This window comes from Sapajus apella, unplaced genomic scaffold, assembly GCF_009761245.1.
Source record: "Sapajus apella isolate SASKATOON/1434 unplaced genomic scaffold, GSC_monkey_1.0 scaffold8, whole genome shotgun sequence".
NCBI lineage: Eukaryota > Metazoa > Chordata > Mammalia > Primates > Cebidae > Sapajus > Sapajus apella.
In genome coordinates this window covers 6,178,437-6,200,517 of record NW_022436948.1, presented here as the reverse complement: position 1 = coordinate 6,200,517, position 22,081 = coordinate 6,178,437, and the positions used below count along the sequence as shown (strand labels likewise).

General features: G+C 45.2%; 1 protein-coding gene across 1 annotated transcript in view; it reads right to left on the bottom strand.

The window, feature by feature from the left end:
• Nucleotides 1-682: 682 nt before the first annotated feature.
• Nucleotides 683-22,081, bottom strand: part of DSCAM (DS cell adhesion molecule) — a 644,712-nt gene continuing 623,313 nt past the window's right edge. Inside the window, exons 31-33 of the mRNA XM_032277238.1 lie at nt 20,591-20,788; nt 18,904-19,206; nt 683-1,655 (exon numbers count right to left, since the gene is read on the bottom strand). Of these exons, the coding sequence (XP_032133129.1) occupies nt 1,303-1,655; nt 18,904-19,206; nt 20,591-20,788 (854 nt within the window). The 3' untranslated portion in view covers nt 683-1,302. The remainder of the gene's footprint in view (nt 1,656-18,903; nt 19,207-20,590; nt 20,789-22,081) is intronic.

Sequence of the window (22,081 nt, the reverse complement as noted above, 5' to 3'; positions counted from 1 at the left end):
GCTGAAAGGAAACTAAAAACTTAGATTTTAGAGGAACATTACTTTCCTCTGGTTACAGAGTAGTGCACTGGTGGCAATGTATATTGAGATGGTCTATTGCAAATTTGGATGCCAAGCATGGTGGAGATAGGAAAAGTCATGAGGGTAGGATGCACCATCTTGCTCCTTCTCACGCACGCTGGGGCTGCCTGTCAGGCTCCAGAGCAGGGTTTGGCAAACGTTTCCTGTAATGGGCCAGGAAATAAATATTTCAGGTTTCACGGGCTATGCCATGTATGTTGCAACTATTCAGCTCTACCATTGTGCCGTGAAAGTAGCCATAGACAATAGCAAATAGTGTATATGGCCTTGTTTCAATAAAACTTTATTTAAAAAAACAGCAGGAGGCTGGATTTGGCCCATAGGCCACAGGCAGTTGAACCCTTGCTGTGGGCAGGGGGCTTCAAATACTTGGACCGCCCTGGTTGTGGTGGAGGGCCGTCTGCATTTTGTCTTCTGCAGCTTGAGAGCAGGAGCTGCACCTTCTTTGTGCTTCCCGGAGATTCCTGAGGAGTTCAGGGTGTTAGTATCAACTCTGGTTTATTGACCTGGGCTCTGGGTTCAGGCCTGGTATTCCAAACAGAAGTACCAGTTGCAGGACCAGGCCATTGGTAGAAGAAGACGAGAGAAGTAGACATGGAAATAAAGGCAGACAACCTTTTCTTTTTTATTTCGCTTAGACAAAATGCAAAGAGTGTCTCATTAAATTAAAAAAGAAACAAAAAAGAAAACCAAATTGATTCCCCCCACCCCTTCACTGACGGCACTCATCCTAATTAACAACAAAAGAAGACCAAATTGAGAACCCAGTTTCTAATGGGAAAGAAAGGTGTGCAAAGGTGACTGAGGTTTTCCCCTGCCCACAAATCGGTGTTCCTTTTAAATTCACAAATAGGCTAATTTCCCCCCACCCTGTTTTCTTTCTTGCCTCTTGTGTGATAGAACTTCCAGTCAGAAGGTTTAATTAATCCCCCCATGCACTTTTGTAGAAAATCAGTAAAAATGCAGTAGCCTGTGAAGATCATAAAACTGGACTTCTTTCCCAAAAAATCAGATGCCCAGGCGGATGGAGCTCACACTCAGACAGAAAAAAAGCAGGAGAGTCTTTGCACTGTCTGTGGTTTCAGTATTTTCTCTTTTTTTTTTTTTAATATATTTTGGCAATTTTCTTTAATTATAAATATTGGAATTCCGTAAAAAAAAGGTAGCTTTGATTGAATTGTTTGAATTGTATTTACAACCGCGGTCCAGTCATGCTGTCTGTTATACCAGGGTGTAAGATTTTGCGTAAGGATTGTTTCCTTTCAAATGGCCCCGGGAGTCGAGCAGTGATTCTTGGGAGCTGCTCATTTTAGCTGCCTGTCCCAGCTCTGCCCCCTCCCGCTGAGGTAATGTGGCCACGGCCCCCGCCTGCCACGACTGTCCTTCTCTCGTGGAGGAGGCGGAGGAGGCGGCTTCCATCGGGATGGGCTCCAGGACCGTGGGGCGCTTCAGGGTCCGGCTTTTCTGAGGTTCCAAGCATGCTTGTCCTAAGCTCAGGTCCCTGCTGGTGCCTGGACCACCTCGGTTTAACAAAAAGTCCATTCTAAGGTATGGAGGCAAATGTATGAGGTCACCTAGAAAGAAAGAAAGGGCAGTTAGTGGGTGTCTTCATTTGGTAAACGGGCAGAATGCCCATGGGAGGCCACGTGGGGTTTAGAGAGGAGAATGCCGCTGCACTTGGGCTCCTTTCTCAAGATACTCCATCAGTGCTCACCACAAAGACAGGTGGAATCATCCTCATACCTCTTCGCTGGGCACAGGAAGAGCTTATTTTCCTACAGTACATTAACTTACTTGTACATAAATGGAGGAAGGGAGGTAACAGAATCCTTCAAAACATCATTGAAAGAAAAACATACATCAAAGGCAACAGTGTCCACTGGGGATGAACTGTGATGGACCAAATCCCGCATGTGATTGGAAGTACAGGGAAAGCACAAGGTTCGGGGAGAGAGCCAGGGACACTAAGGGAAGAAGGATGGACAGCTGCCTCTCGTCCTGGCAAGTCTATAAAACCTTGTGAGCTTGGCCAGCCACTTAGTTATGGGTCTCTATAATGGCTTTTCATGGAAGTGCCACAGCTTATGGTCTTACCAGGCCCTGCCTACCTGCTAACCTTTTCCGTGTGGCTCTTCTGTTTCAGCTGTGCTCTGTATAGAGATGACAACAGCTCAGACCAGAGTACTAGTGTTTCTACTCCCTTCTCAAGGTCACTTTGTCTTCTGTGGTGCCGTGGAAACATAACCTCAGGTCTCCTTCAAGAGCACATGCTGGCCGGGTGTGGTGGCTCATGCCTGTAATGCCAGCACTTTGGGAGGCCGAGGTGGGAGGATCACCTGAGGTCAAGAGTTCAAGAACAGCCAGGCTAACATGGTGAAACCCTGTCTCTACTAAAAACAAAAAATAGCCAGGTGTGGTGGTGGGCGCCTGTAGTCTCAGCTACTGGGGAGGGTGAGGGAAAAGAGTTGCTTGAACCCGGGATGCAGAGATTGTAGCGAGCCCAGATTATGCCACTGCATTCCAACCTGGGTGACAGAGCAAGACTCAAAAAAAAAAAAAACAAAAAACAAAAAACAAACCAAACCACACCAAACCAAAAAATCCAAGAGCATCTGCCGCAAGGAGGTACCTTTTCTCTGAGATGCTGTGAGCCAGTGACATGCATGGCAGGGTTTTCCTCACGGCTCTCCCTGCCCAGTACAGGATCCCCCTAACAGGGATCCTTTGTTCAGGGATGCCCCATCGGCCTCACTGCAGCCTTCTCAGAGGTGCACTGCAGCCTGAGGTGCCTCTGACCCAATCCCTCCTTCCCCTTCTCCTTTCACAGGTGTCAGAACTCTGTTATGGTCCCCAGACTCTCCCCATCACCTCCTGCTTTCTCTTGTACCTTCTTCCCAAGAATTTCCCCAATAAATTCCTTGCATGTCTAATCTGTCTTGACAGGTGCTTCTCAGAAAACCTGAACTGACACAGCTTCTTTCACCATCAACTACTGAAAGGTCAACTCTGACCTCTCATTGCCAAATTCTCTGGTTTCCCCTTGGTCCCTTTCTACCTGCATTACGATGACATTTGATGCTGTGGCCCTCTCAGCTGCCATGGCACTGTGGTCTTCCAGATCTCTTCCTACACCTCTGGACACCCCTTCTCACTTTCCTTGACTGGATCCTTTTCTCTGTCTTTCCTCTAAATACTGTGTTCCCAGTGGCCTGCTCTCAGCCCTCTCTTGAAAGGCTTGGCTGCTTTCCTCATCTCTTTATAAAGAGTTTTCCCATCTATCTTTTCCATTTTGCTTTCTCCTGAGCCCTAGATGTGAATTTCAGGTGCTTTACTAGGCATTTCCACACAAATGTCCATCTGGAATTCTGAATGCCAAGTCTACCAATTCAGTTCATAAAGGCCAACCCCATCCCCTCCCAATCCCAAATGCTGCTTCTCTCCTTTGTGCTCCATCTTGTGTAATGCTATCACCATCTCTCCATCCTTGAAACCTCAGAGGCTTCACTGACACCTTTCTCTCCAGGCTAATTCTACTTGCAAAATATCTGTTGACTCCTTTCTTATTTTATTTTTTTAAAGGGAGATAGAGTCTTGCTCTGCTGCCCAGGCTGGAGTGCAATGATGCATTCATGGCTCACTGTAGCCTCAAAATCCTGGGCTCAAGCAATCCTCCTACCTCAGCCTCCAGAGTAGCTAGGGCTGCAGACACACACCACCATGCCTGGTTAATTATTATTATTTAAAAAATGTTTTGGAGAGATAGGGTCTTGTTTGGTTGCCAAGGTTGGTCTCAAAGTCTTGGCCTCAAGCGATGCTCCTGCCTCGGCTTCTCAAAGCTCTGGGATTACAGGCATTACACCTGGCCTTGACTCCTTCTCATTCCCATCTTCAGGTCCCTGTTTTGAGGCTTTAATACATCCCATTATCACCTTGCAATGCATGAGCACAGTTAGGGCTCAGCCACCAGGTCCACTTTGCAACCAACACTGCATGGCTTGAGCTGGACTGACCCTGGCTCTGAGTCTCAGCTGTTTTGGTATAGGCAGTGTGCATTCTCCAGCCCACTGCTTCCCACTTTTCTCTCTTTGAGGTCTAGGCAGACAAGGGGCATGTGTGCAGCACACTGGGATGAGGCCAAGAAGCTGTTTCTGGCCAGCTTGAGGTCTGAGGGACTCACTGTCTTGCATGCCTATAACCCATGACATACCAGGTGCAAAACTCTGGCTAGAGAATGGGCTGGTGGTATGTGGTCCTGGAGCAGGCGCCCAGGGAAGAGGATGTGCAGGGAGAAAGATATGATGATGATCTCAGCTCAGGAGCAGCTGGAGGATGTAAGAGAGGGAAGTAAATTGTGAGATACAAACGGGGCCCAAGGAAGGCAGCTTCAGAGTCAATGACAAGTGGGAGTGGTGAGAGAGGAGAAGGGGTTAGGGGTGACTCCTTCCCAGGCTCTCATCTTGGGAAACCACAGGGATGGTGAAACCACTAACTGTGAAAGGGTGTATAGGGAAAAGATCATACTTTGGTGACAAAAGATGAAGGGTTTAGTTTCAGACCTGTTGGGTTTGATGCCGCTGGGGACATTCAAGACAAGATGTCTAGTAGGTATGTTTATCACAGAAACGTAGCTCTAGGGTGGCTCACTGATCACTTTCTGAATCTAAAGTAACTGAACATTCCCGTTTCTTTTGCTTCAGAGTATTCCCTGCTTTCCTTATTTTACTGTATGCTAACAGTAGTAAATTGAACCTTCCTCATACAGCTCCTTTGGGCCCGTGGGCTCCGAAGGGGCAGGCTAAGGGGATCTGAGACCACCTGAACCAAACAAGGGTTGCCGTTAGCCAGCTGCATACTCACAGGACAATGGAAGTGACGCGTGTTTAGACAGTGTTTAAAGCCTGAACGTTAGGAAATGCCATCAAGTTTACCCACAGAAAAAGAATAACCAGCATAACAGAACAAAAGGACTACTGAAGGGCTTAAGGGAACTGGCCTGTAATCTGAGCACTTTGGGAGGCCGAGGTGGGCGGATCACCTGAGTCAGGAGTTTGAGACCAGCCAGGCCAACATGGCAAAACCCAGTCTCTACAAAAATTAGCTGGATGTGGTAGTGTGCGTCCGTAATCCTAGCTACTTGGGAGGCTGAGGCAGGAGAATCTCTTGAACCTGGGAGTTGGAGGTTGCTGCACCACTGCCCTCCAGTCTGGGAAACAAGAGTGAAACTCCATCTCAAAAACAAAATAAAATAAAAAAGAGCATAAGAGAACTAAAAATAAATATACCGAGACAAGCCCTAAAAATGCATTTTACACAATTTAAATGAGCATACACATTTTCAAAATGCTATTATCCTTCCTGAAATTTCTTTTTTCCCCAAACAACAGGAGCAATGACCTTATCCTTGGAAAATCTACCAAATGATTTCCTTGTCCTTGTGTTATTACATTATTGTACCACTTGGTATTTATGATTCAAAATTCTATTTAGCTTTTTCAGGATGTCTTTATTCTATTAAGTGATGATGAGTAATTATATGATTTCATTGGGAATGGCAGCATGTAATTCACTAAATGACCCCAGCGACACTGGACTGGGCTCACTGAAATTAAAGGCATTATAATTCAACATTGGCTTCCCATCGTCAGCTGGATCCAAGGGAAACCCAGTAGTAGATACCTAGACAGTAAATGAGCCAAACATTCTTATAGGAAGAAATTACATAATTTGGCAATCTTGTAAAAAGGGTTTTGGTAACTTGATGCATCTGAACTTTGGCTTAGAAAAATATAATGGCATGGGGCCTACCTATTATAGACACTAACGTGGAAGGTTCAGGAATGTCTTGCCATACAGAATAGCTTTGTTCCTGAAAGATGGAACACATGGACACAGGGAGGGGAGCACTACACACTGGGGTCAGTTGGGGGGAAATAGGGGAGGGACGGTGGGGGGTGGGGAGCTGGGGAGGGATAGCAGGGGGAGAAATGCCAGATGTAGGTGATGGGGAGGAAGGCAGCAAATCACACTGCCACGTGTGTACCTATGCAACAATTTTGCATGTTCTTCACATGTACCCCAAAACCTAAAATGCAATAAAATAAATAAAGGGAAAAAAAATTTATGAAACCTGATGGCACTGAAAATTACTTATGTTTGTTTATGGTGGTTAATACATTCTTCAGTCTTCTCTAACCAGGGGTTATTTGCAAAAAAAAAAAAAAAAAAAAAAAAAGAAAATGTGATGAAAGCATTAACAGAGCTGTCATAAAGAAATAAATCGAAAAATTCTTTTGTAATGTGAACATCGTTTTGTATGTGAATCAATACACCTTAATTGACCAATCTTGCAATTTATAGTTTTATAAATTCAACCTCCTGAAAGTGATTGTCTTTATTCCTAAGAATCTGATAAACAAATTATGTTAATTTTCTTTCTTTATTTATACAACTAATATCATTTTTATCATGTTGTTTGTATATTTGAGGAAATGCAACAGACATTTACCTCCAGGGTTCTTTAAAAATATAGGTCAAGAATGCCTCATGCAGTTTCTGAGACCCAACTCAATCATGAACACTTGACATATTTGTGATGTGTTGCACAGATTTGGGGATAAATCTATTCTAGTGACTCCCCATTGAATACACAGGGCTTATTAAACCCCTACAAAGTAATAGCATCGTGGTCCCTGCTGGATTACAGAAAGCTCAGGTCTTAGATTGGAAGGAAGAAACGTGTTTGAAATGAAAAGATAGGACTCATAATATCTGCATCCTGCCTGCAGAGGCTCCCACTTCAGATGTAGTGATCAAGAGGGTCCAGTCGCTGAAATGGACAGGTGAGAAATAAAAATCCCTCATAACGGAAACAGCTCAGCGCTACATCTTTACATGCAATGCCTGCTTGTGTTTGTTTGTGGCAGGTCTGACAAGTATCTCTGAATATCCAATACCTCCAATCGATCCAGTTCTTCAGGCAAAGCTCTATGACGTTGTGTGATTCTCTAATTAGCTCCTTTCAACAATGTGTATTTTCTGATTAGCTCCCAAAGTAGCCCTTTCAACTGTATGTATGCTGCAAATGAGTTCTCTCAATAATTCATGCACTTACAGAGAAGACAGCACCAGAGTAGTCGGCGGTAAGCTCTGTTATTACAGGCACTTATGTCCACTAAAATCCCAGCCCATGTGCTCATCAACAAACCCTCTGAAAACCTGGATTCTCTAATTGTCCTCCTGTGTGCTTCAGATGCCTACACATACCAAGACAATTCAAGCAGTTATTGATCCAGAAAGAGAGATGTGATGTGGGACACTGTGGTGACCATGGAGACACTGGCACAGCATCCCCTGCCCCCAGCACCCTGCCCACCGTCTGCCTGTGTCACATGGGAGAAACTAGCCCTTGGCTTTAATTGTGGTGATGAGGAGTAGGGGTCAGGATGGCATTGCCTGCATTTATTGGACTGGTTTAGATCTGGGCTCAGTTTCCTCATTCGTAAAATAGGAATAAGAGCAGAATCTAGCATAGAGGGCTGTGGTGAAGAGTACTTAGATAACACGTGTGAACACTTTCTCTGGATTAAGGAGTCTGTTTCCACAGGGAGCAGGGCCTTCTTGGATGTGTCCAGCATTCCCTAGCTGACCTTCCCCATGGATACTCAGTCAGGACCCTCTCCAACTCTCCCATGTGTGGAAAGCAGCAGGCATCCAGGAGTCCAGGGTCTTTGAACTTTGTACGTTAAACTCTAGGATCACCATATCGGATCACCACGCCATGGGTACTCACCTCCACTGGACACGCATGCCCTTGGCATCCCTGTGTATAAATCTATCATTGCCATAAACACTGGCAAAGGCAAATGCCCAGTCTTAGTACTTGTTTCCATAAAACCAGCTATGACAAAATTCACTTATATTTTGGATAATGATTTCCATACTCTATGGCATCACTTCCTCTGCTTTGCTTCCCTCGACCTTTCTCCACATTTTTCCCTCTCCCTTTCTCCCTCCTTCTTTCCTTTCCTCCTTTTTCTTTCTCTCTTTCTCTCATTCCCTCCATTCCTTCCTTTATTTTTCTTCTAATATGGTTTGGCTGTGTTCCCACCCAAATCTCATCTTGAATTATAGCTCCAGTAATTCCCATGTGTTGTGGGAGGAACCCAGTGGAAGATAATTAATCATGGGGTGGTTTCCCCCATACTGTTCTTATGGTAGTGGATGAGTCTCACAAGATCTGATGGCTTTATAAGGGGTTTCCCCTTTCACTTGGCATTCATTTCTCTCTTGCCTGCCACCATGTAAAGTGTGTCTTTCACCTTCCACCATGATTGTGAGGCTTCCGCAGCCACGTGGAACTGTGAGTCCATTAAATCTTTTTTTCTTTATAAATTACCCAGTCTCAGATATGTCTTTATCAGCAACATGAAAACTAACTTCCTTCCTTCCTCCCTTCCTTCTTCCTTCCTTCCTTCCTTCCCTCCCTCCCTCCTTCTTCCCTTCCTTCCTTCCTTTTCTTGTTTTGTTTCCCTTGTGCTAAAACTTTCATCCATGAAGTCAAAGGCATAGAGAAGGGTTGAAACATGAGGCAAGAGAGGGACAAGGAGGTAGCTGAGTGCACTAATACAGCAAGGTGGGCATAAACATCAAAAAAAGTAAGTGTGTGTGTGTGTGCGCGCGTGTGCGTGTGTGTGTGTGTGTGTGTGTGTGTGTGTGAGTGGAGAGAGAGCAAAAGAGAGATATGGAAGGGAAATCTGACTGGCAGAGCAGCATACTGAAAGGGAAGTTGAGGCATGGAGACAGAAAGGACTGGTGTTGGCAGGAGGACCCAGCTCATGGTCTGACGACAGGAGGGACTGAGCTGGAACCCATTTCAATGCCCTCCTCCTGCCCTGCTCACCTACCTGCCTGAACTACCGGTTCCTTCCCAGTGAGCTAATCCAGTTAGTGTCTCCTGCCCAACCCTAGTATGAATACAAGGCTAACAGAGTCCTGTCTGAGTCTTTGGGACAGGGTCCTCCTGCTGACTTCCATGGACTATAATGGTACATTTGCACACCATGAACCCACTCTGCTCTGCCCTGAGGCCAATGCCCTTCCCATCAGAGATTCAAACTGAGGGTGAGGGATGAAGGAGGTGGAGATGGCCAAGGAGAGGGTAGGGCTCTGGGAAACTGAGTTCAGGGACTGAGATGCAGGAACAGACTGGGGTCAGAGGAGGTTGAGATGAATGAGCCTGGGTGAGTGTGAGGGAGGATGGATGAGAGAGAGGGGAAGAGACAGAGAGAGAGGAATCAGAGAGATTGAAACACACACATAGAGGGTTGCAGAAGGAAAGAAATGTAGCTACACAGATCTGTAGTGAGATAAAAATTAGAGACAGAGTCACAAATAGAGAAAGGAAAAGGGGGACATGGTAACCAACTGGGACAGTGGTAAGGAGTCGTGGAGGAAGAGGGCACCAGAAAGGTGGGTGTGATGAGAATACATGTGTATTACCCACAGTGAATGGTCCTTGTGGAGCTTTAAAGATGTATGTACCATACAATGACCGCTGGCCCATCCATCACTGGGGCACCCATTTCTCATTCTTTCCTCATCAGTCTTGCCAAAGCCCAGTGCAGATCACAGGCTGCAGCCATCACTGCCTTTCTGGAGGGAGCCCAGGCAGCCGCTTTGACTCCCACCTTGAGAATGAGATGCTTTAGGCATTATTGCCGTGTTATGCTTTATTATTTGACATCATGCTTCATTTCTCATCCTCCTGTTGCTGCCCTCTGGGGACCTTCAGTGCCATTAATGTCTCCAAAAGTTCTGATTAAATGAGTCAGCATTGATTTATCCCTCTTTCCTTAACCACTTTGCATACTAGTATCCTGAGTACCTCCTCGCCTCTGGTCCTAAAACGTACAGATTCCTCCTGCAGGACCCACATCCATCAGCAGATATGCACTCAGAGCTTGTCCCCCTCCACAAAGGGTGCATTTGAACCATGGTTGGCCTGACTGTGTGAAAACTGCTGAGCTAAACCTGCCTCCTTTTAGCTGAAAATCAGGAAAACAAAACTTCCTGAACTTTCTCCATCTATTCAGACACACACAAAGTTTGAATGTATTTCAGTTCTTGGAAGAAGGATGGCAAAATCAATACTCAAACAACAGGAATGAATTGATTCAGAAAATCTATAATGGATGGGCATTCCATTAATTCATCATCAAACAATGGTTCTTGCCATCTCCCATGCACCAGGCTAGGGGAAAATGTTTTTCCCTCACCAGGGGTCAAGGTTGAAGGCTGGAGACAAGGGGTCAAGATTGAAGGTTGAAGACTAGATCAGAGTCTCTGCACTAAGGGCAGTTTTGCCCCTGGGGTCATGTAGCAACATTTGGAGACATTTCGGTTGTCACAGTGCGGGGGTGGGGGGTGCCACCATTGGTACCTATTGGTCAGAGGCCAGGGGTGGTGCTCAATATCCTACAATGCACAGAACAGCCCCCCACCATGAAGAATGACCTGGCTTCAAACAGTAATGGTGCTGCTGTTAAGAAACTCTAGTTTAGATAATCAGAATTCATAATGCCAAGTGATCTTTATTTCTCAATTCTACTTATAAAGCATTGAATTCAATCAGGATAAGCAATTGTACCCCTCAGCCTCAGAATACTAGTCCATAAGGAGTTACAACCTTTGTTCTTCATGGAAGAAAATAAGAGATGGTCCAATGGAACTGTAGTCAGAAGGCAAAACCCCCAAGTCTTCCTCCAATGGCACCTGCTGAGGTGGGTGCTGAGTCCAGTGGAAAGAACACTGGTTACAGAGTGCAGCGCTTGGTGTTCAAATCCTGTCTCTGCCTCTGTCTCTGCCTCCGGGTAGTTTTGTGACCCTTTTGAACCTCAGTGTTCTTGCCTTCAGTCAAATGAATGAGGCACGATACTTTCTAAAGGCAGCTTGAAGCCTAAAAGAGCCCTTCTTATGCTCTGAGCTATCTCACCTCTGAAAACCGGTTATGTATGTCTGTATTGGGAATTTATGATAGCTGTAAAACAAATGAAATGCACTTCTGGGGGCCAGATCTTCCAAGGTACTTTGTGATAACCCCCTTCCTCCTCCTCTGCAATGCTTTGTTAGTCAGAGGCTGTGAACATGCAGATGCCTTCCCAGATTCACGGGAATGAACATGAATCACAGTTTTCAGGGCTTCAATCTCCTCTGGGGACACACAAAAAGGAACTGTCATCAATTTCTAACAAGGTTTGAGATCTATGCCTGGATAGAGCTGGATATTGTTGCAAAAGTAAGAAACAAAGGATGCTTTCCTTGAGTTCCAGCAATTTCAATAAAAAACACAGAGATGAGACTTGCAGCAACACTACAGTTTCAAAGAGTGGGTTCCCAAAGGGGAGCACAGAGTCCTCCCATACCAGAGACAGACGAGATCTAACACTTTTTTAGTTTAATATTAATGTTGCAGCATGGTAATGAAAACTAGTAAAAGAATCTCTCTTGGTAAATGAATCTTCACTCCCAAATGGCAACCAGAAAAAACTCTAAATAAATAATGTGAGATTGATATCAGAGGCCCATGTACAGGCATTTGATTACGATTCTTGGCTTGGACTCAGAGGGCCTCATGCATTTTTAAAGAGCTCATCGATATTGTGATCCTTCTGCTTGCTGGTGTATTTTAAAAACTCCACTGAGGTATAAAAGTAGGGCTTTGACTTTGTGGAGGCTCATGATTCTTCTCAAATAAAGTCGCTCTGAATAAAAGTGGGATTGGAAAATCTTCCCTGGGCTTTAAGCAAGCACAAAACCTAGCAATGGTTTTGGTGTGCCCACTGTGGAATGATCCATGAGATTCAAAGATGGATACAGTTCCCACACAAGAGCTATGAGGACCCACATACTGGGGACCACCTGAAGCAGAACGCTGGCTAGGGGCTGCCTTTGTTCTGCCATGAAGCTGACAGAGCTATTTCTACAACAATGTGCATCTTGAATCATCCCACAGAAAGAGCTGAGTTAGGCTGGACGTGGGAGAATTTCAGACAGAGGGAATGTATATTTATTTGTAGAGTTGTAGGAGGCCAGAAAGTTGAAGGCTGGAGACTAGGGGTCAAGGTTGGAGCTTGAGACCAGGGGTCCAGGTTGAAGGTGGGAGACTAGGGGTCAAGGCTGAAGGCTGGAGATCAGGGGTCAAGAGGCTGGAGACCAGGGGTCAAGGTTGAAGGCTGGAGACAAGGGGTCAAGGTTGAAGGCTGGAGATCAAGGGTCAAGGTTAGAGGCTAGAGACCAGGGGTCAAGGTTAAAGGCTGGAGACCAGGGGTCAATGTTGAAGGCTGGAGATCAGGGGTCAAGACTGAAGGCTGGAGACCAGGGGCCAATGTTGAAGGCTGGAGATTAGGGGTCAAGATTGACGGCTGGAGACCAGGGGCCAATGTTGAAGGCTGGAGACCAGGGGTCAAGATTCAAGGCTAGAGGCCAGGTACCAGGGGTCAAGGCAAGGGAGACATGGCTGACCCCATAGAAGCGTGTAGGTTTCTACCTGAGAGCAGCAGGAAGCCATAGAAGGGGATGAAACAAGAGATGGTTGGCTCTTACTGGAGATTATGGCTCATTTCCCCTTTCTGGTTTGGGATACAGGATGCCATAGGCCTTGGTGCCAGCAGAGTATACAGGAGGCCACACTGGAAGATGATGGTCTTTGATGTCTTCTGCTTCTTCCCTTTCTGTATGCTCCCTGTGCCTTCCTGTGGCTTTAGCTTCTCATGATACCTCACTGGGCTCAGTGTGTGTGTGTGTGTGTGTGTGTGTGTGTGTGTGTGTGCGCGCGTGCATGTGTTAGTGTGTGTAGCGGGTGACTGTCTTCTATGAGCTGGACTTTGTATTATTTCCTAACCCTCTCAAGATTTTCCTGTCTCATGTCTTCAGAACCCATTGCCTGCAGCCTTTGATACACACTATTCTGATAAATGAATGAGACTGCAAGGGCTGTTAATTTAAGACACTATCACTTTTATGTCTTAGGGTACTACCCAGTGTCTTTTTACTCAAGAGATATTCAATCAGTAGGGGTTCAATACATAAATGCCATATATTTGTGTTTTAACCAGGTCTGTCTGAGATGCAGTGAACATTCTGTTAGCCTGGGCATCCTTCTCTCTTGTCGCCTGCAGCACTGGAATCTGGGAGCTGCCTTCTGGTCACTCAGCAGGGCCAATGTGGCCTCTATCCCCACATCACTGTTCTATCAGGTACACACCTCCCCCATCACTTTCTACCTTTTGAGGAGCTGGCATAGCCCAGGATTTCCCAGTGATTAGAACTGAACCCCAATAAGCTACCCAAGAAAAACAGTGAGCTGTTTGTTTAAGGGTCCCAGAAGTCAGAGAAAAGACAGAACACACAGAATACATGTTCTGGAAAAAGAGGATACAGACACCAGCCCAGCAACTGCAGTAACTAAATGAACCAGCCAGACCACCAGACAAGGTCAGAGGTACAGAGGTGGCTTCTTGAACACAGTGGCAGGAGGCTGGGTGCAGTGTGGTGGCTGCAAAAGACCTCTTGGCCCCATGGACATGTGTGCTAAGCTTTTATTTCAGGCAATGGGTTTAGAGTTCCAAGCTTGATAACCCCGTAGAATAGGTCCTACTGTCACTTTCTGAGTCCAAGGGAGAGCTACTAAGAAGACACTGAAATTCTACCAGAGCCTTTAAGAAGCTAAAATTGCAAATACTCATCAGAGAGACCTGGTTTTCCACAGAAATCAGGATTAGCACATGGCAATATTTGAGTCTACATCGAGTGGGCATGAATAGCAGTATGTGGAGGCTTTGCTGGATTTCCCCAAGGTTCTTTTAACCTAAAATTCTATGTGTTTTAGGAGTGTTTGAAAGGTCATATATGTTTGGCAGTTCAGAGGGACCGCTTGTTCCCTGTTGTGAGCGCCAAGCTTATTCCTTTCTCCTGGCCTTTATCTTTGCTCAGCGCTCTGGACCACCAGAAGGATCTTGGAAGGGCTCTTTCCATCCCGTCATTTACATCTCATTGCCTGAGGGGCCTTTCTGGGCCATTCTTTCCAAAATACTCTCCTTCCAGGTTTTATCCCCTTCCTGGATTTGCTTCTCTGCCTAGCACTCACCATGGTCAGAAACGATACCATTTGTTTATTTGATCAGTGTCTGCCTGCCTCCCAGGAACAGAGGCTCCTTCAATGTGGATCTCTGTGGGTCTTGTCTCAGTGCATCCTCAGATCCCAAAACAGGGCCAGTCATTTAGTGGCACTCAACACATGCATGGCAAAGACAGACAGGGAAGCAGGGAGGCTGAGAGGGAGGGAGCAAGGCTTTCTCTAGAAAGGTGGAGCCCAGAGCAGTTCAGTGAGAATGTGTGTATTCCTTTGTGTATCCATGCATGGGTGCATGTGCTTACATGCCCATGCATATGTGCATGTGTGTGAACACATGTGTCCATGCATGTGTGCATGCCATGCATGTGAGCTTGTGTGTGAATAAGAATATGTATGTGTGCATGCGTGTGTGTTCCCATGCACACATGTCTAAGCATCAAGGAGACTTGCATTTGAAAGGAGACCCTTAGTATAATATTTATGAAAAAAATTTCAAAATTGAGTTTTAGTGACATGCAAAACAGAGGAGTGAGATTCAAGCCCCAAGGATTGGTGTCCCAGCTGTCTGAGCCTAGTCCTCAGGCAGTGAGGGGGATGCAGGTAAGTGAAGCTGGGCGTGGGGGTTATTTAGCTCTGCAGATTGGATTGCTGGTATCCTGTTTTGATTTAAGAGACAACATGAGAGCCACACAGACTTCAGAGAGGGAAAACAGCAGGTCAAAATGGCAACTGAGAATAGGCCAGCCTTGGTCAGAGTAGTGCTGACTGTGCAGAGGTCAGCTCTTTCTTCGGTTAAGGGCTCCTCCAGGTAAGGGCTCCGGGCTTCTCTGCATGCCTGGGGCCCCGCGTCTTACTCTCTACCCTTACACCGTCAGGATAGAGTGATGCAAGATGAATGGATCCTAAAAATATCCAGTAACTGTTTTGAATTACTGGTAATACAGTGAATTTACGAGTTGGCACCAGGCAGTGGCCCTTTCCCACTGAAAAACCTCAAATGCAGTCAACAGGAAGGCACTGAAACTCAGAACTTTGAGTCTGGGGCCCAGAGAGCATGGGCGCAGAGATCCAGAGGATGACCCTTTCCCTACCACTAGTAGGCCAGACTCTGTCAGGGTGCATGCCTGAAGCTTGAAAGGGAATTAAGTAGCTTCATGCAATGGCTTCTCTTGATGGCATAGGATAAACATCATAAATAAAGAAGAAGCAGTAATCCAAGAATGTTTGAAACTGACTTGAAATACTACCTGAAACCAAGAATGGGTACTGTAATCAAAGAATTGGAAACCACCTTGACCCAGAGGAAAACAAGAGGTTACACCTTGTAGCTGTTTCTCAGAGGAATGGAGTGTTTGGTTTGCTTTCTGTTTCAAGAGATGGGAATAGTCATCCCTTATTGAAGGAGTCAATAATTTGCTGCATTTTTAGGACTTGTACGAGCAAATTCAAAATTCAGATATCATTAAAATTATAGCTAGATTCTGCTGCCTGCTTTGTGGACAGCCATCCTCATTTCATGGGAAAGCACCCCTTTATCTGTTGAAGAGATGTCTTTTTTATTTGCTAAGGGCAATAATGGAAAATAAGTCACTTTGTTTAAAGGCACTGCAAGATGGAGTAGACTTAAATGTCCTTTTATGTTCGACTATAGGTTCTAGTCATTGAAATTTTTAACCAATTGGTTTTATTGTCACAACCATGATATATCCATTCATAAAATAACATTTATGAAGCACTTACTATGTGCCAGGTATGTGTATATTTTATATACACACACACACAGGAGATTTTATATTTATATATAATCTTAAAAATGATTTAATAATATTGAATATTCAATACTATTAATTCACTTAACAATATTTCTTGAATGATAACTACTTGCCTATCAGGTATCTGCTGGACCCTGAGAAGGAAGTATGAAGATAACTAACACATGTTTCCCACTTTTCTGAAGCCACAATCTGGCCAAATCCATGTAACTTGATCCCAATTTGCAGAGAACATAAAAGGTTGGGAACATAATTATTTGTACTGAAGACAGAAAAAATAAAAAGGGAAAGAGAAAAAAAGGAGCATCTGAAAAGAAAAAGATCTAATGGTGAGAAGAAAGATATCCAGAGATTTGGAAGACTGTGAACGGAAACAGACCATGACTGACATCATCTAGCATGCACCATGGCACATGTATACCTATGTAACAAACCTGAATGTTCTGCACATGTACCCCAGAACTTAAAGTGTAATAAAATAAAAATAAATTCCAAGATTAAAAAAAAGAAAGTACATAGGAAAAGAACGTGATTTAAGAGCACAACTCAAGGAGCTGATGTTTGTGTCACAGCCTCTAGATAGCAGAATAGTAAATTGCAACCTTGTGTTTTACGCCCAATGTTGAATGTAGTTGAATTATTAAGGCGCGATGGAAAGGCTTCCAAAGGCTGAAACACTTTCTAAAGCATATCAGATGTTCAATAATAACACAGACATCTAGGGTAGACAAAACAAAGTTTGTAGACATTCGAACTTGCATTGATTTAAAACACTATTCAAACCTATATTTATACAAGCATTTTACTCTGAATAGTACATTAAGACAATAGTAACTGATCTTCCACTGCTCTAATGGATTCAGGCAACAATGTCATGAGCAAAGGTCAAACTTTGAAAAAAAATCCAACAATATGATCAGCATGCCATCAAAAAGAAGCTTCAACCCTGTCATCATGTAAAAGTCTGCACAAATAGGGTAGTCGTTTAACCTAGAAGCTCATTCTGTGCCTTAAATCACACACAAACGGAACATGGCAGCATGCTATCTCAAAAGGAAGTGTAAAGTACTTAGCTGGGTGACACACAACTGAGGTGGGTGCCTGCTAGGGCTTCAGTGGTCACCAGGGAAAAATAAAAGCAAGAAGGAAGAGGAGGCCAGCAGTACAACTGGAGTCACTGTGGGGATTCGAACAACCACAGCTACGAGACAGCACCAGAAACAATGGCCAATATGGCTGAGTGCCTCCTCTACTGACGTCTTCACCTGTATTATGCTACATGCATCTAACAGAAACCCAATACATAGTCATCGATGCCATTCCCATTTTACAGATGCAGGAACTGAAGTTGAGAACGTGTACGCAACATGCCCACAGGCTCATGGTCTTCTCTTGGGTCCTCCTCACCTTCAGGCTGAATAGCTGCAGAGAGCCGTGGCATTTATCCTGCATTTTTCTCCATTTGCCTTGCAAATAAATGCCAACACCACCAAAAAAAATATAGTTAAAATAAAAACGCCCACAAATAACAGCTCATCTTTTCCCCTGAGGAGGTAGACAGAAGGAAAATAAATGAAGCCATCATTCTTTATTGAGTGCTGGCATGAATATGGAGTCAGTCTGGAAGATTATTTGCTGGATAGACAATTCTAATTTTATATATTTTTATGCATTTATAAAGCTCATTTCAGCTAGGCCTTATGCCATAAAGCCCAAGGGAATTGCAGTAATTCAAAAGTGAAGATACATTTTTGAAATGGAACCAGAACACTGGAGCAGAAAATGGGTAAAATGAGAAACAAAACTGGATTCAATAAGATTGGATAGGTCAGTTTGTGAAGAAAAGTCTACAGGCAGCTATTTCAGGGTGAAAAAGAAAAAGTGATTCTTCAGAAGAGAACTACAATTGGCTGCCATAGATTGGATTCCATCTGAAGATGTGTTTTATTTGCCCTGTGCAATGGTTTACAAATATCCAAGCCAACACTAAAAAACTGTGAATTTCCATATAAAACCAAGATGTCTGGCTTCTCTTACAAGACAAGCCCATACTAAGCCCCCATTTCCACTTGAGATCAGTTGTCAGGGGCTTGCTAGAGTCTTTTCCTTTAGATAGTAATGAGCTCTGAAATGGCCCATGTTCTTTTTGACCCTGTTCTCTAACCTCTGCACTCTTTATCTGCCAGGCCCTGCAGACCTCAGAATCTGCAGCTCTTTCACAATCGAGACAATTCACAGGTGTTCAGCTTGAAGACCAAACTACTGGCTGGTCTAATGTTAGCCAGTTGCCATCACCTTGTGTAATTCAGTGAGACCATGTCCCAAACACTGGCTACAGTAAGACCTCTCTCTTTTCAGAAGCCCTCAGTGTGGCAGTTTTAAAATACAGCCCTCACATTTTTGACAGCTTTCTCATCAAGCAGTGGGGGCCTCTTTCTCTGGAATCTGGGCTTCTTGGGCTCTGTGACTTCTTGCACAATAGAATACAGCAGAAATGATGCTGTGTCAGTTTCCAGGGCCAAGCTAAGAAAACTGGCTATTTCCACAGACTATGTCTTGGGCCATTTGCTGCTAGAACCTAGCCACCATGCTGTGATGCAGCTAAAGTGCCCGGTGGACAGCCCTACACAGGGAGAACACAGCCAGGTCAGTGAGCCACTTTGGAAGTGGGTCCCTAGCCCTAAGAGAGCCTCTGCAGCATGCTACCCTCACTAGGCCCCGCCCACATTTCAGATTCATCAACAAAATAAGTGATTGCTGTAGTTTTAATCCAATGAACTTTGGGATGGTTTGTTATGCAGCCATCAGTAAACAGAGCACCCATTCCATCTGAACACTGAGAAGGGCTTTCACAGCAGATGAGGGAGAACCAGGAAGAAGCACTTCCCTAGGTGACGGCCCCCACGTGGCCTTGCTCACCTGGCCGATGTGCCTTTGGAACTGCCATATTCATCACTCGTCCTCCATCCTGAGGTTTGGGGGGAGATGCAGTGAACCTGCAGATTCCCGATTCGGAAGGGGTGCTGGAGGTCAGACTGTCCGTGTACTCATTTGTCCCTGCCGTCAACTGTTCCGATGACGTGTCTGATATGAAGCACTCTGTGATGGTGAACTTGGCATGCCTCAGTTGCTCTTCCATCTTGGCATGTTCATAGGCCCTGGCCAGTTCTTCGTAAGTGGAGGAGGCACTTTCTGTGGAGACCATGCTGCTTCTTGCTCGATCTACACCGTGAAAGAGAAAAACAAGACAGGCGACTCACCATCAGAAGTCTGCACCAATGGCATGACCCTTCCTGGCTTGGCGCTGATCACAGTGGGACATGGCAGGAGGTCTGGCTCCTTGTCAGAGGATCCTGCCTTAGGCACTCTGAGGCCAGCTTCGCAAGCCTCAGCAGATCCGGCTCAGGGAAGCTTTGTTGCAAGCAAATTGCTGTAGTCAGATGTCCCAGCTTGGGACATTTCCATAAATAAGTAATGCATTCCCTTTGAAAATCCTGCTTTTAGTGAAAACAGTAGGAGTGGCAGCACCCCCGTCTCTGCTCCAACCTGCAAATGGATCTATGCCCTAGAGACTCTTTAACTGGCATGAATGATTGGAGCTGCAGCTCAGCTTCTGGGGCCTCAGCTCAGGAAGAAAGATGTGGTGATATTTAGAAATGAAGATGTGATGTTACACGGAAATTGGCCACTAGCCAGAATGGTCCCTAACCCCTGGGATACATCTTCTGTTGTTATCACCCTCTATGGGGCCTAGAAAACCATCGGGACAAAAACCGGAGCCCACGTGCTTTTGAGCTGGGCCATGTCAGGTTAGTCAGCGAGATCTCTGCATTTCAAATGCACTAAAAAGTTTTGAGGTCGCCTCTGTGGAACCCTGAGACTCTTCTAAGATAAATCACAGCCATAAAAATAAATTCACATGGCGACGCTCCACCTCTGGAACACTGTTTTTGAAGTAGATCATTAAGAACAAAAGAAAAATGAGTATTAAAATTTCCTACAGCTATTAGATTCAGATGTAATTTCTTTCCAAAATTTAAGGGGGAGTGGTGGGCAACCCAGTGCTATTCTTAGGCCCTGTCTTCTCTCTGAAGTGAAAACTTGGTGGTTGATGGCGTAGACTGGATGACTTACCTTATATTCAACCCCTGTTTAATTGTCTAACGGATCAGCCTAGCTTCCCTATAGAGGGTGCTACGGCCTCATCATGAAACTTCAAGTGCAGTGTCTTAATCCTGGAGATGGTAGTGGGTCAGACGCCCTCAGAGTGTAATCAGCAATTATTGCAATCACGGGGGTGAAAATTTAAAAAGGTCTCTATTTCTCCCAGTGGGGTAGGAACTAAAAGGAGAGAGAAGCCTGAGTCTGAGATTCAGGACACCTGCAGAATAGATACAGTGTGGCTGTTTTGCCTTATGTGCAGCAAAGGCTGTGCAGCTGTATAGGTAACTGTTAGATAAACAGCTTAACAATCTGAAAGTGACCTTCAAAAGAACACAAGTAGGAGGGAGAAAGCCCCCTCTCCCCTTCCCAAGGAGCTCATGAAGCTCAAGGCGCGTGGGCCGTGCTGGTCCCCAGGGATGGAGGAGGCAGTGTCAGGGCCTACCTGTATCTTGCGAGGGGCTGACACTGTAACTGTCACTCTCTTTGTCTACCGATCCTGCAGCCCTGGGTGTTGGCAGCCTCCAGTCTGTGGTGAGGGTGTGTGCTGAGATGGTGGGGTGGGGTCGGTTGAGGGTCCACTGGCTGGCGTAGCGGTTTCTTGATGTGGGCCCAGCCTTGGCGTTCCTCCTGGTGGTGGGATCTGTGAAGAGCCAAGAATTGTGTCCGTCTTTGTCTGCAAAGGAGTGTGGTCAGCTGAGAGCAAGAGCGGAGGGCAGTGCCACCCACCCACCCCTGCCCTCACCCACACCCTCCAGAAAAACTTCATTGACTTCTCCTGTGCAGAGGATGCTTTCCCTTTCCTTTATGGCTTGAAACATTCATCTGATACTTACACAGTTAATTAGCCCTGCAGGGAAAGGAACACCCTACTTGGATTCAGAAGTTACATATTTGAGTCTTGCTCTTGGCCTTTAATAATGTTATGACCTGACGTACATCATTTAAACTTCCTGGGCATCATCATCTTCTGTAAAACAAGGAAGCTCAGCCCAGTATGTTTGAACATGACCTCCTTTCCACAGTTCTTCTACTTTAGGTGTTGTTACGAGTGAACCATATCTCCTCAAAACATATGTTCACATCCCAACCCCCAGGAGCTCGGAATGTGGGATCTGATTTGGAAATACGGTCATTACAGATGAAATTAGCTAAGACGAGGTCATATTGGAATAGGGAGGACCCTTAATCTACTATGAATGGTGTCCTTATAAGAAAAGGAACAGACACAGGAGGGGAGAGGGCCATGGGGTGATGGAGGCAGAGACTGGAGTGCTACACCGTACGCAAATGCCTTTCTGTGCTGCGAAGCCACCCAGTTGGTGGTACTACGTTACAACAGCTCTAGGAAATTAATGCAGATGTTGCCTGTAATTTTGTTTCTCATATTACTCATTGTTTTAATTATGACTGTTTTATTCATTAAATTGAAAGCTCCCAGTGCAGAGGGACCATACTTTTATGTCCCAACTCTCCATAAACCCTTTGCATATGATAGCATATCTCTTCAATAGAATTGTCCTAACTTGAACAAAGATATCTTGGGTTGTTTAATATGGAGAGAAAAGGGTTAAGCTGGTGCCAGGTAGGTTTCATTTTTTCTAAATCTGGAACCAAAGGCAGCAAGTCGATGGGGTGGATGCAGTTCTTGGCTCAACCCTTTGGTGAGCTAGGAGAAAGGATATTCCACCAGCAGAGACTGTCAGGTACCAGAGTGGGCTATAACGTTGCCTTTTCTGGAATTCTGTGGAAAATGAGAGAACTTTGGCTACCTGGAATGATTTTTCTGGAGCTCTAGCTTAGAGGCAGCTAGGTCCTAGATGGGTCTTTTCTACCTTTGAATTCTCTGCTTCTCAAAGAGGAGTTTGATTTAGTTATATTTCAGTATGGTCTGGCCACTTCTAAACCCAGCAGACTATATTCACTGTTGGGCCCT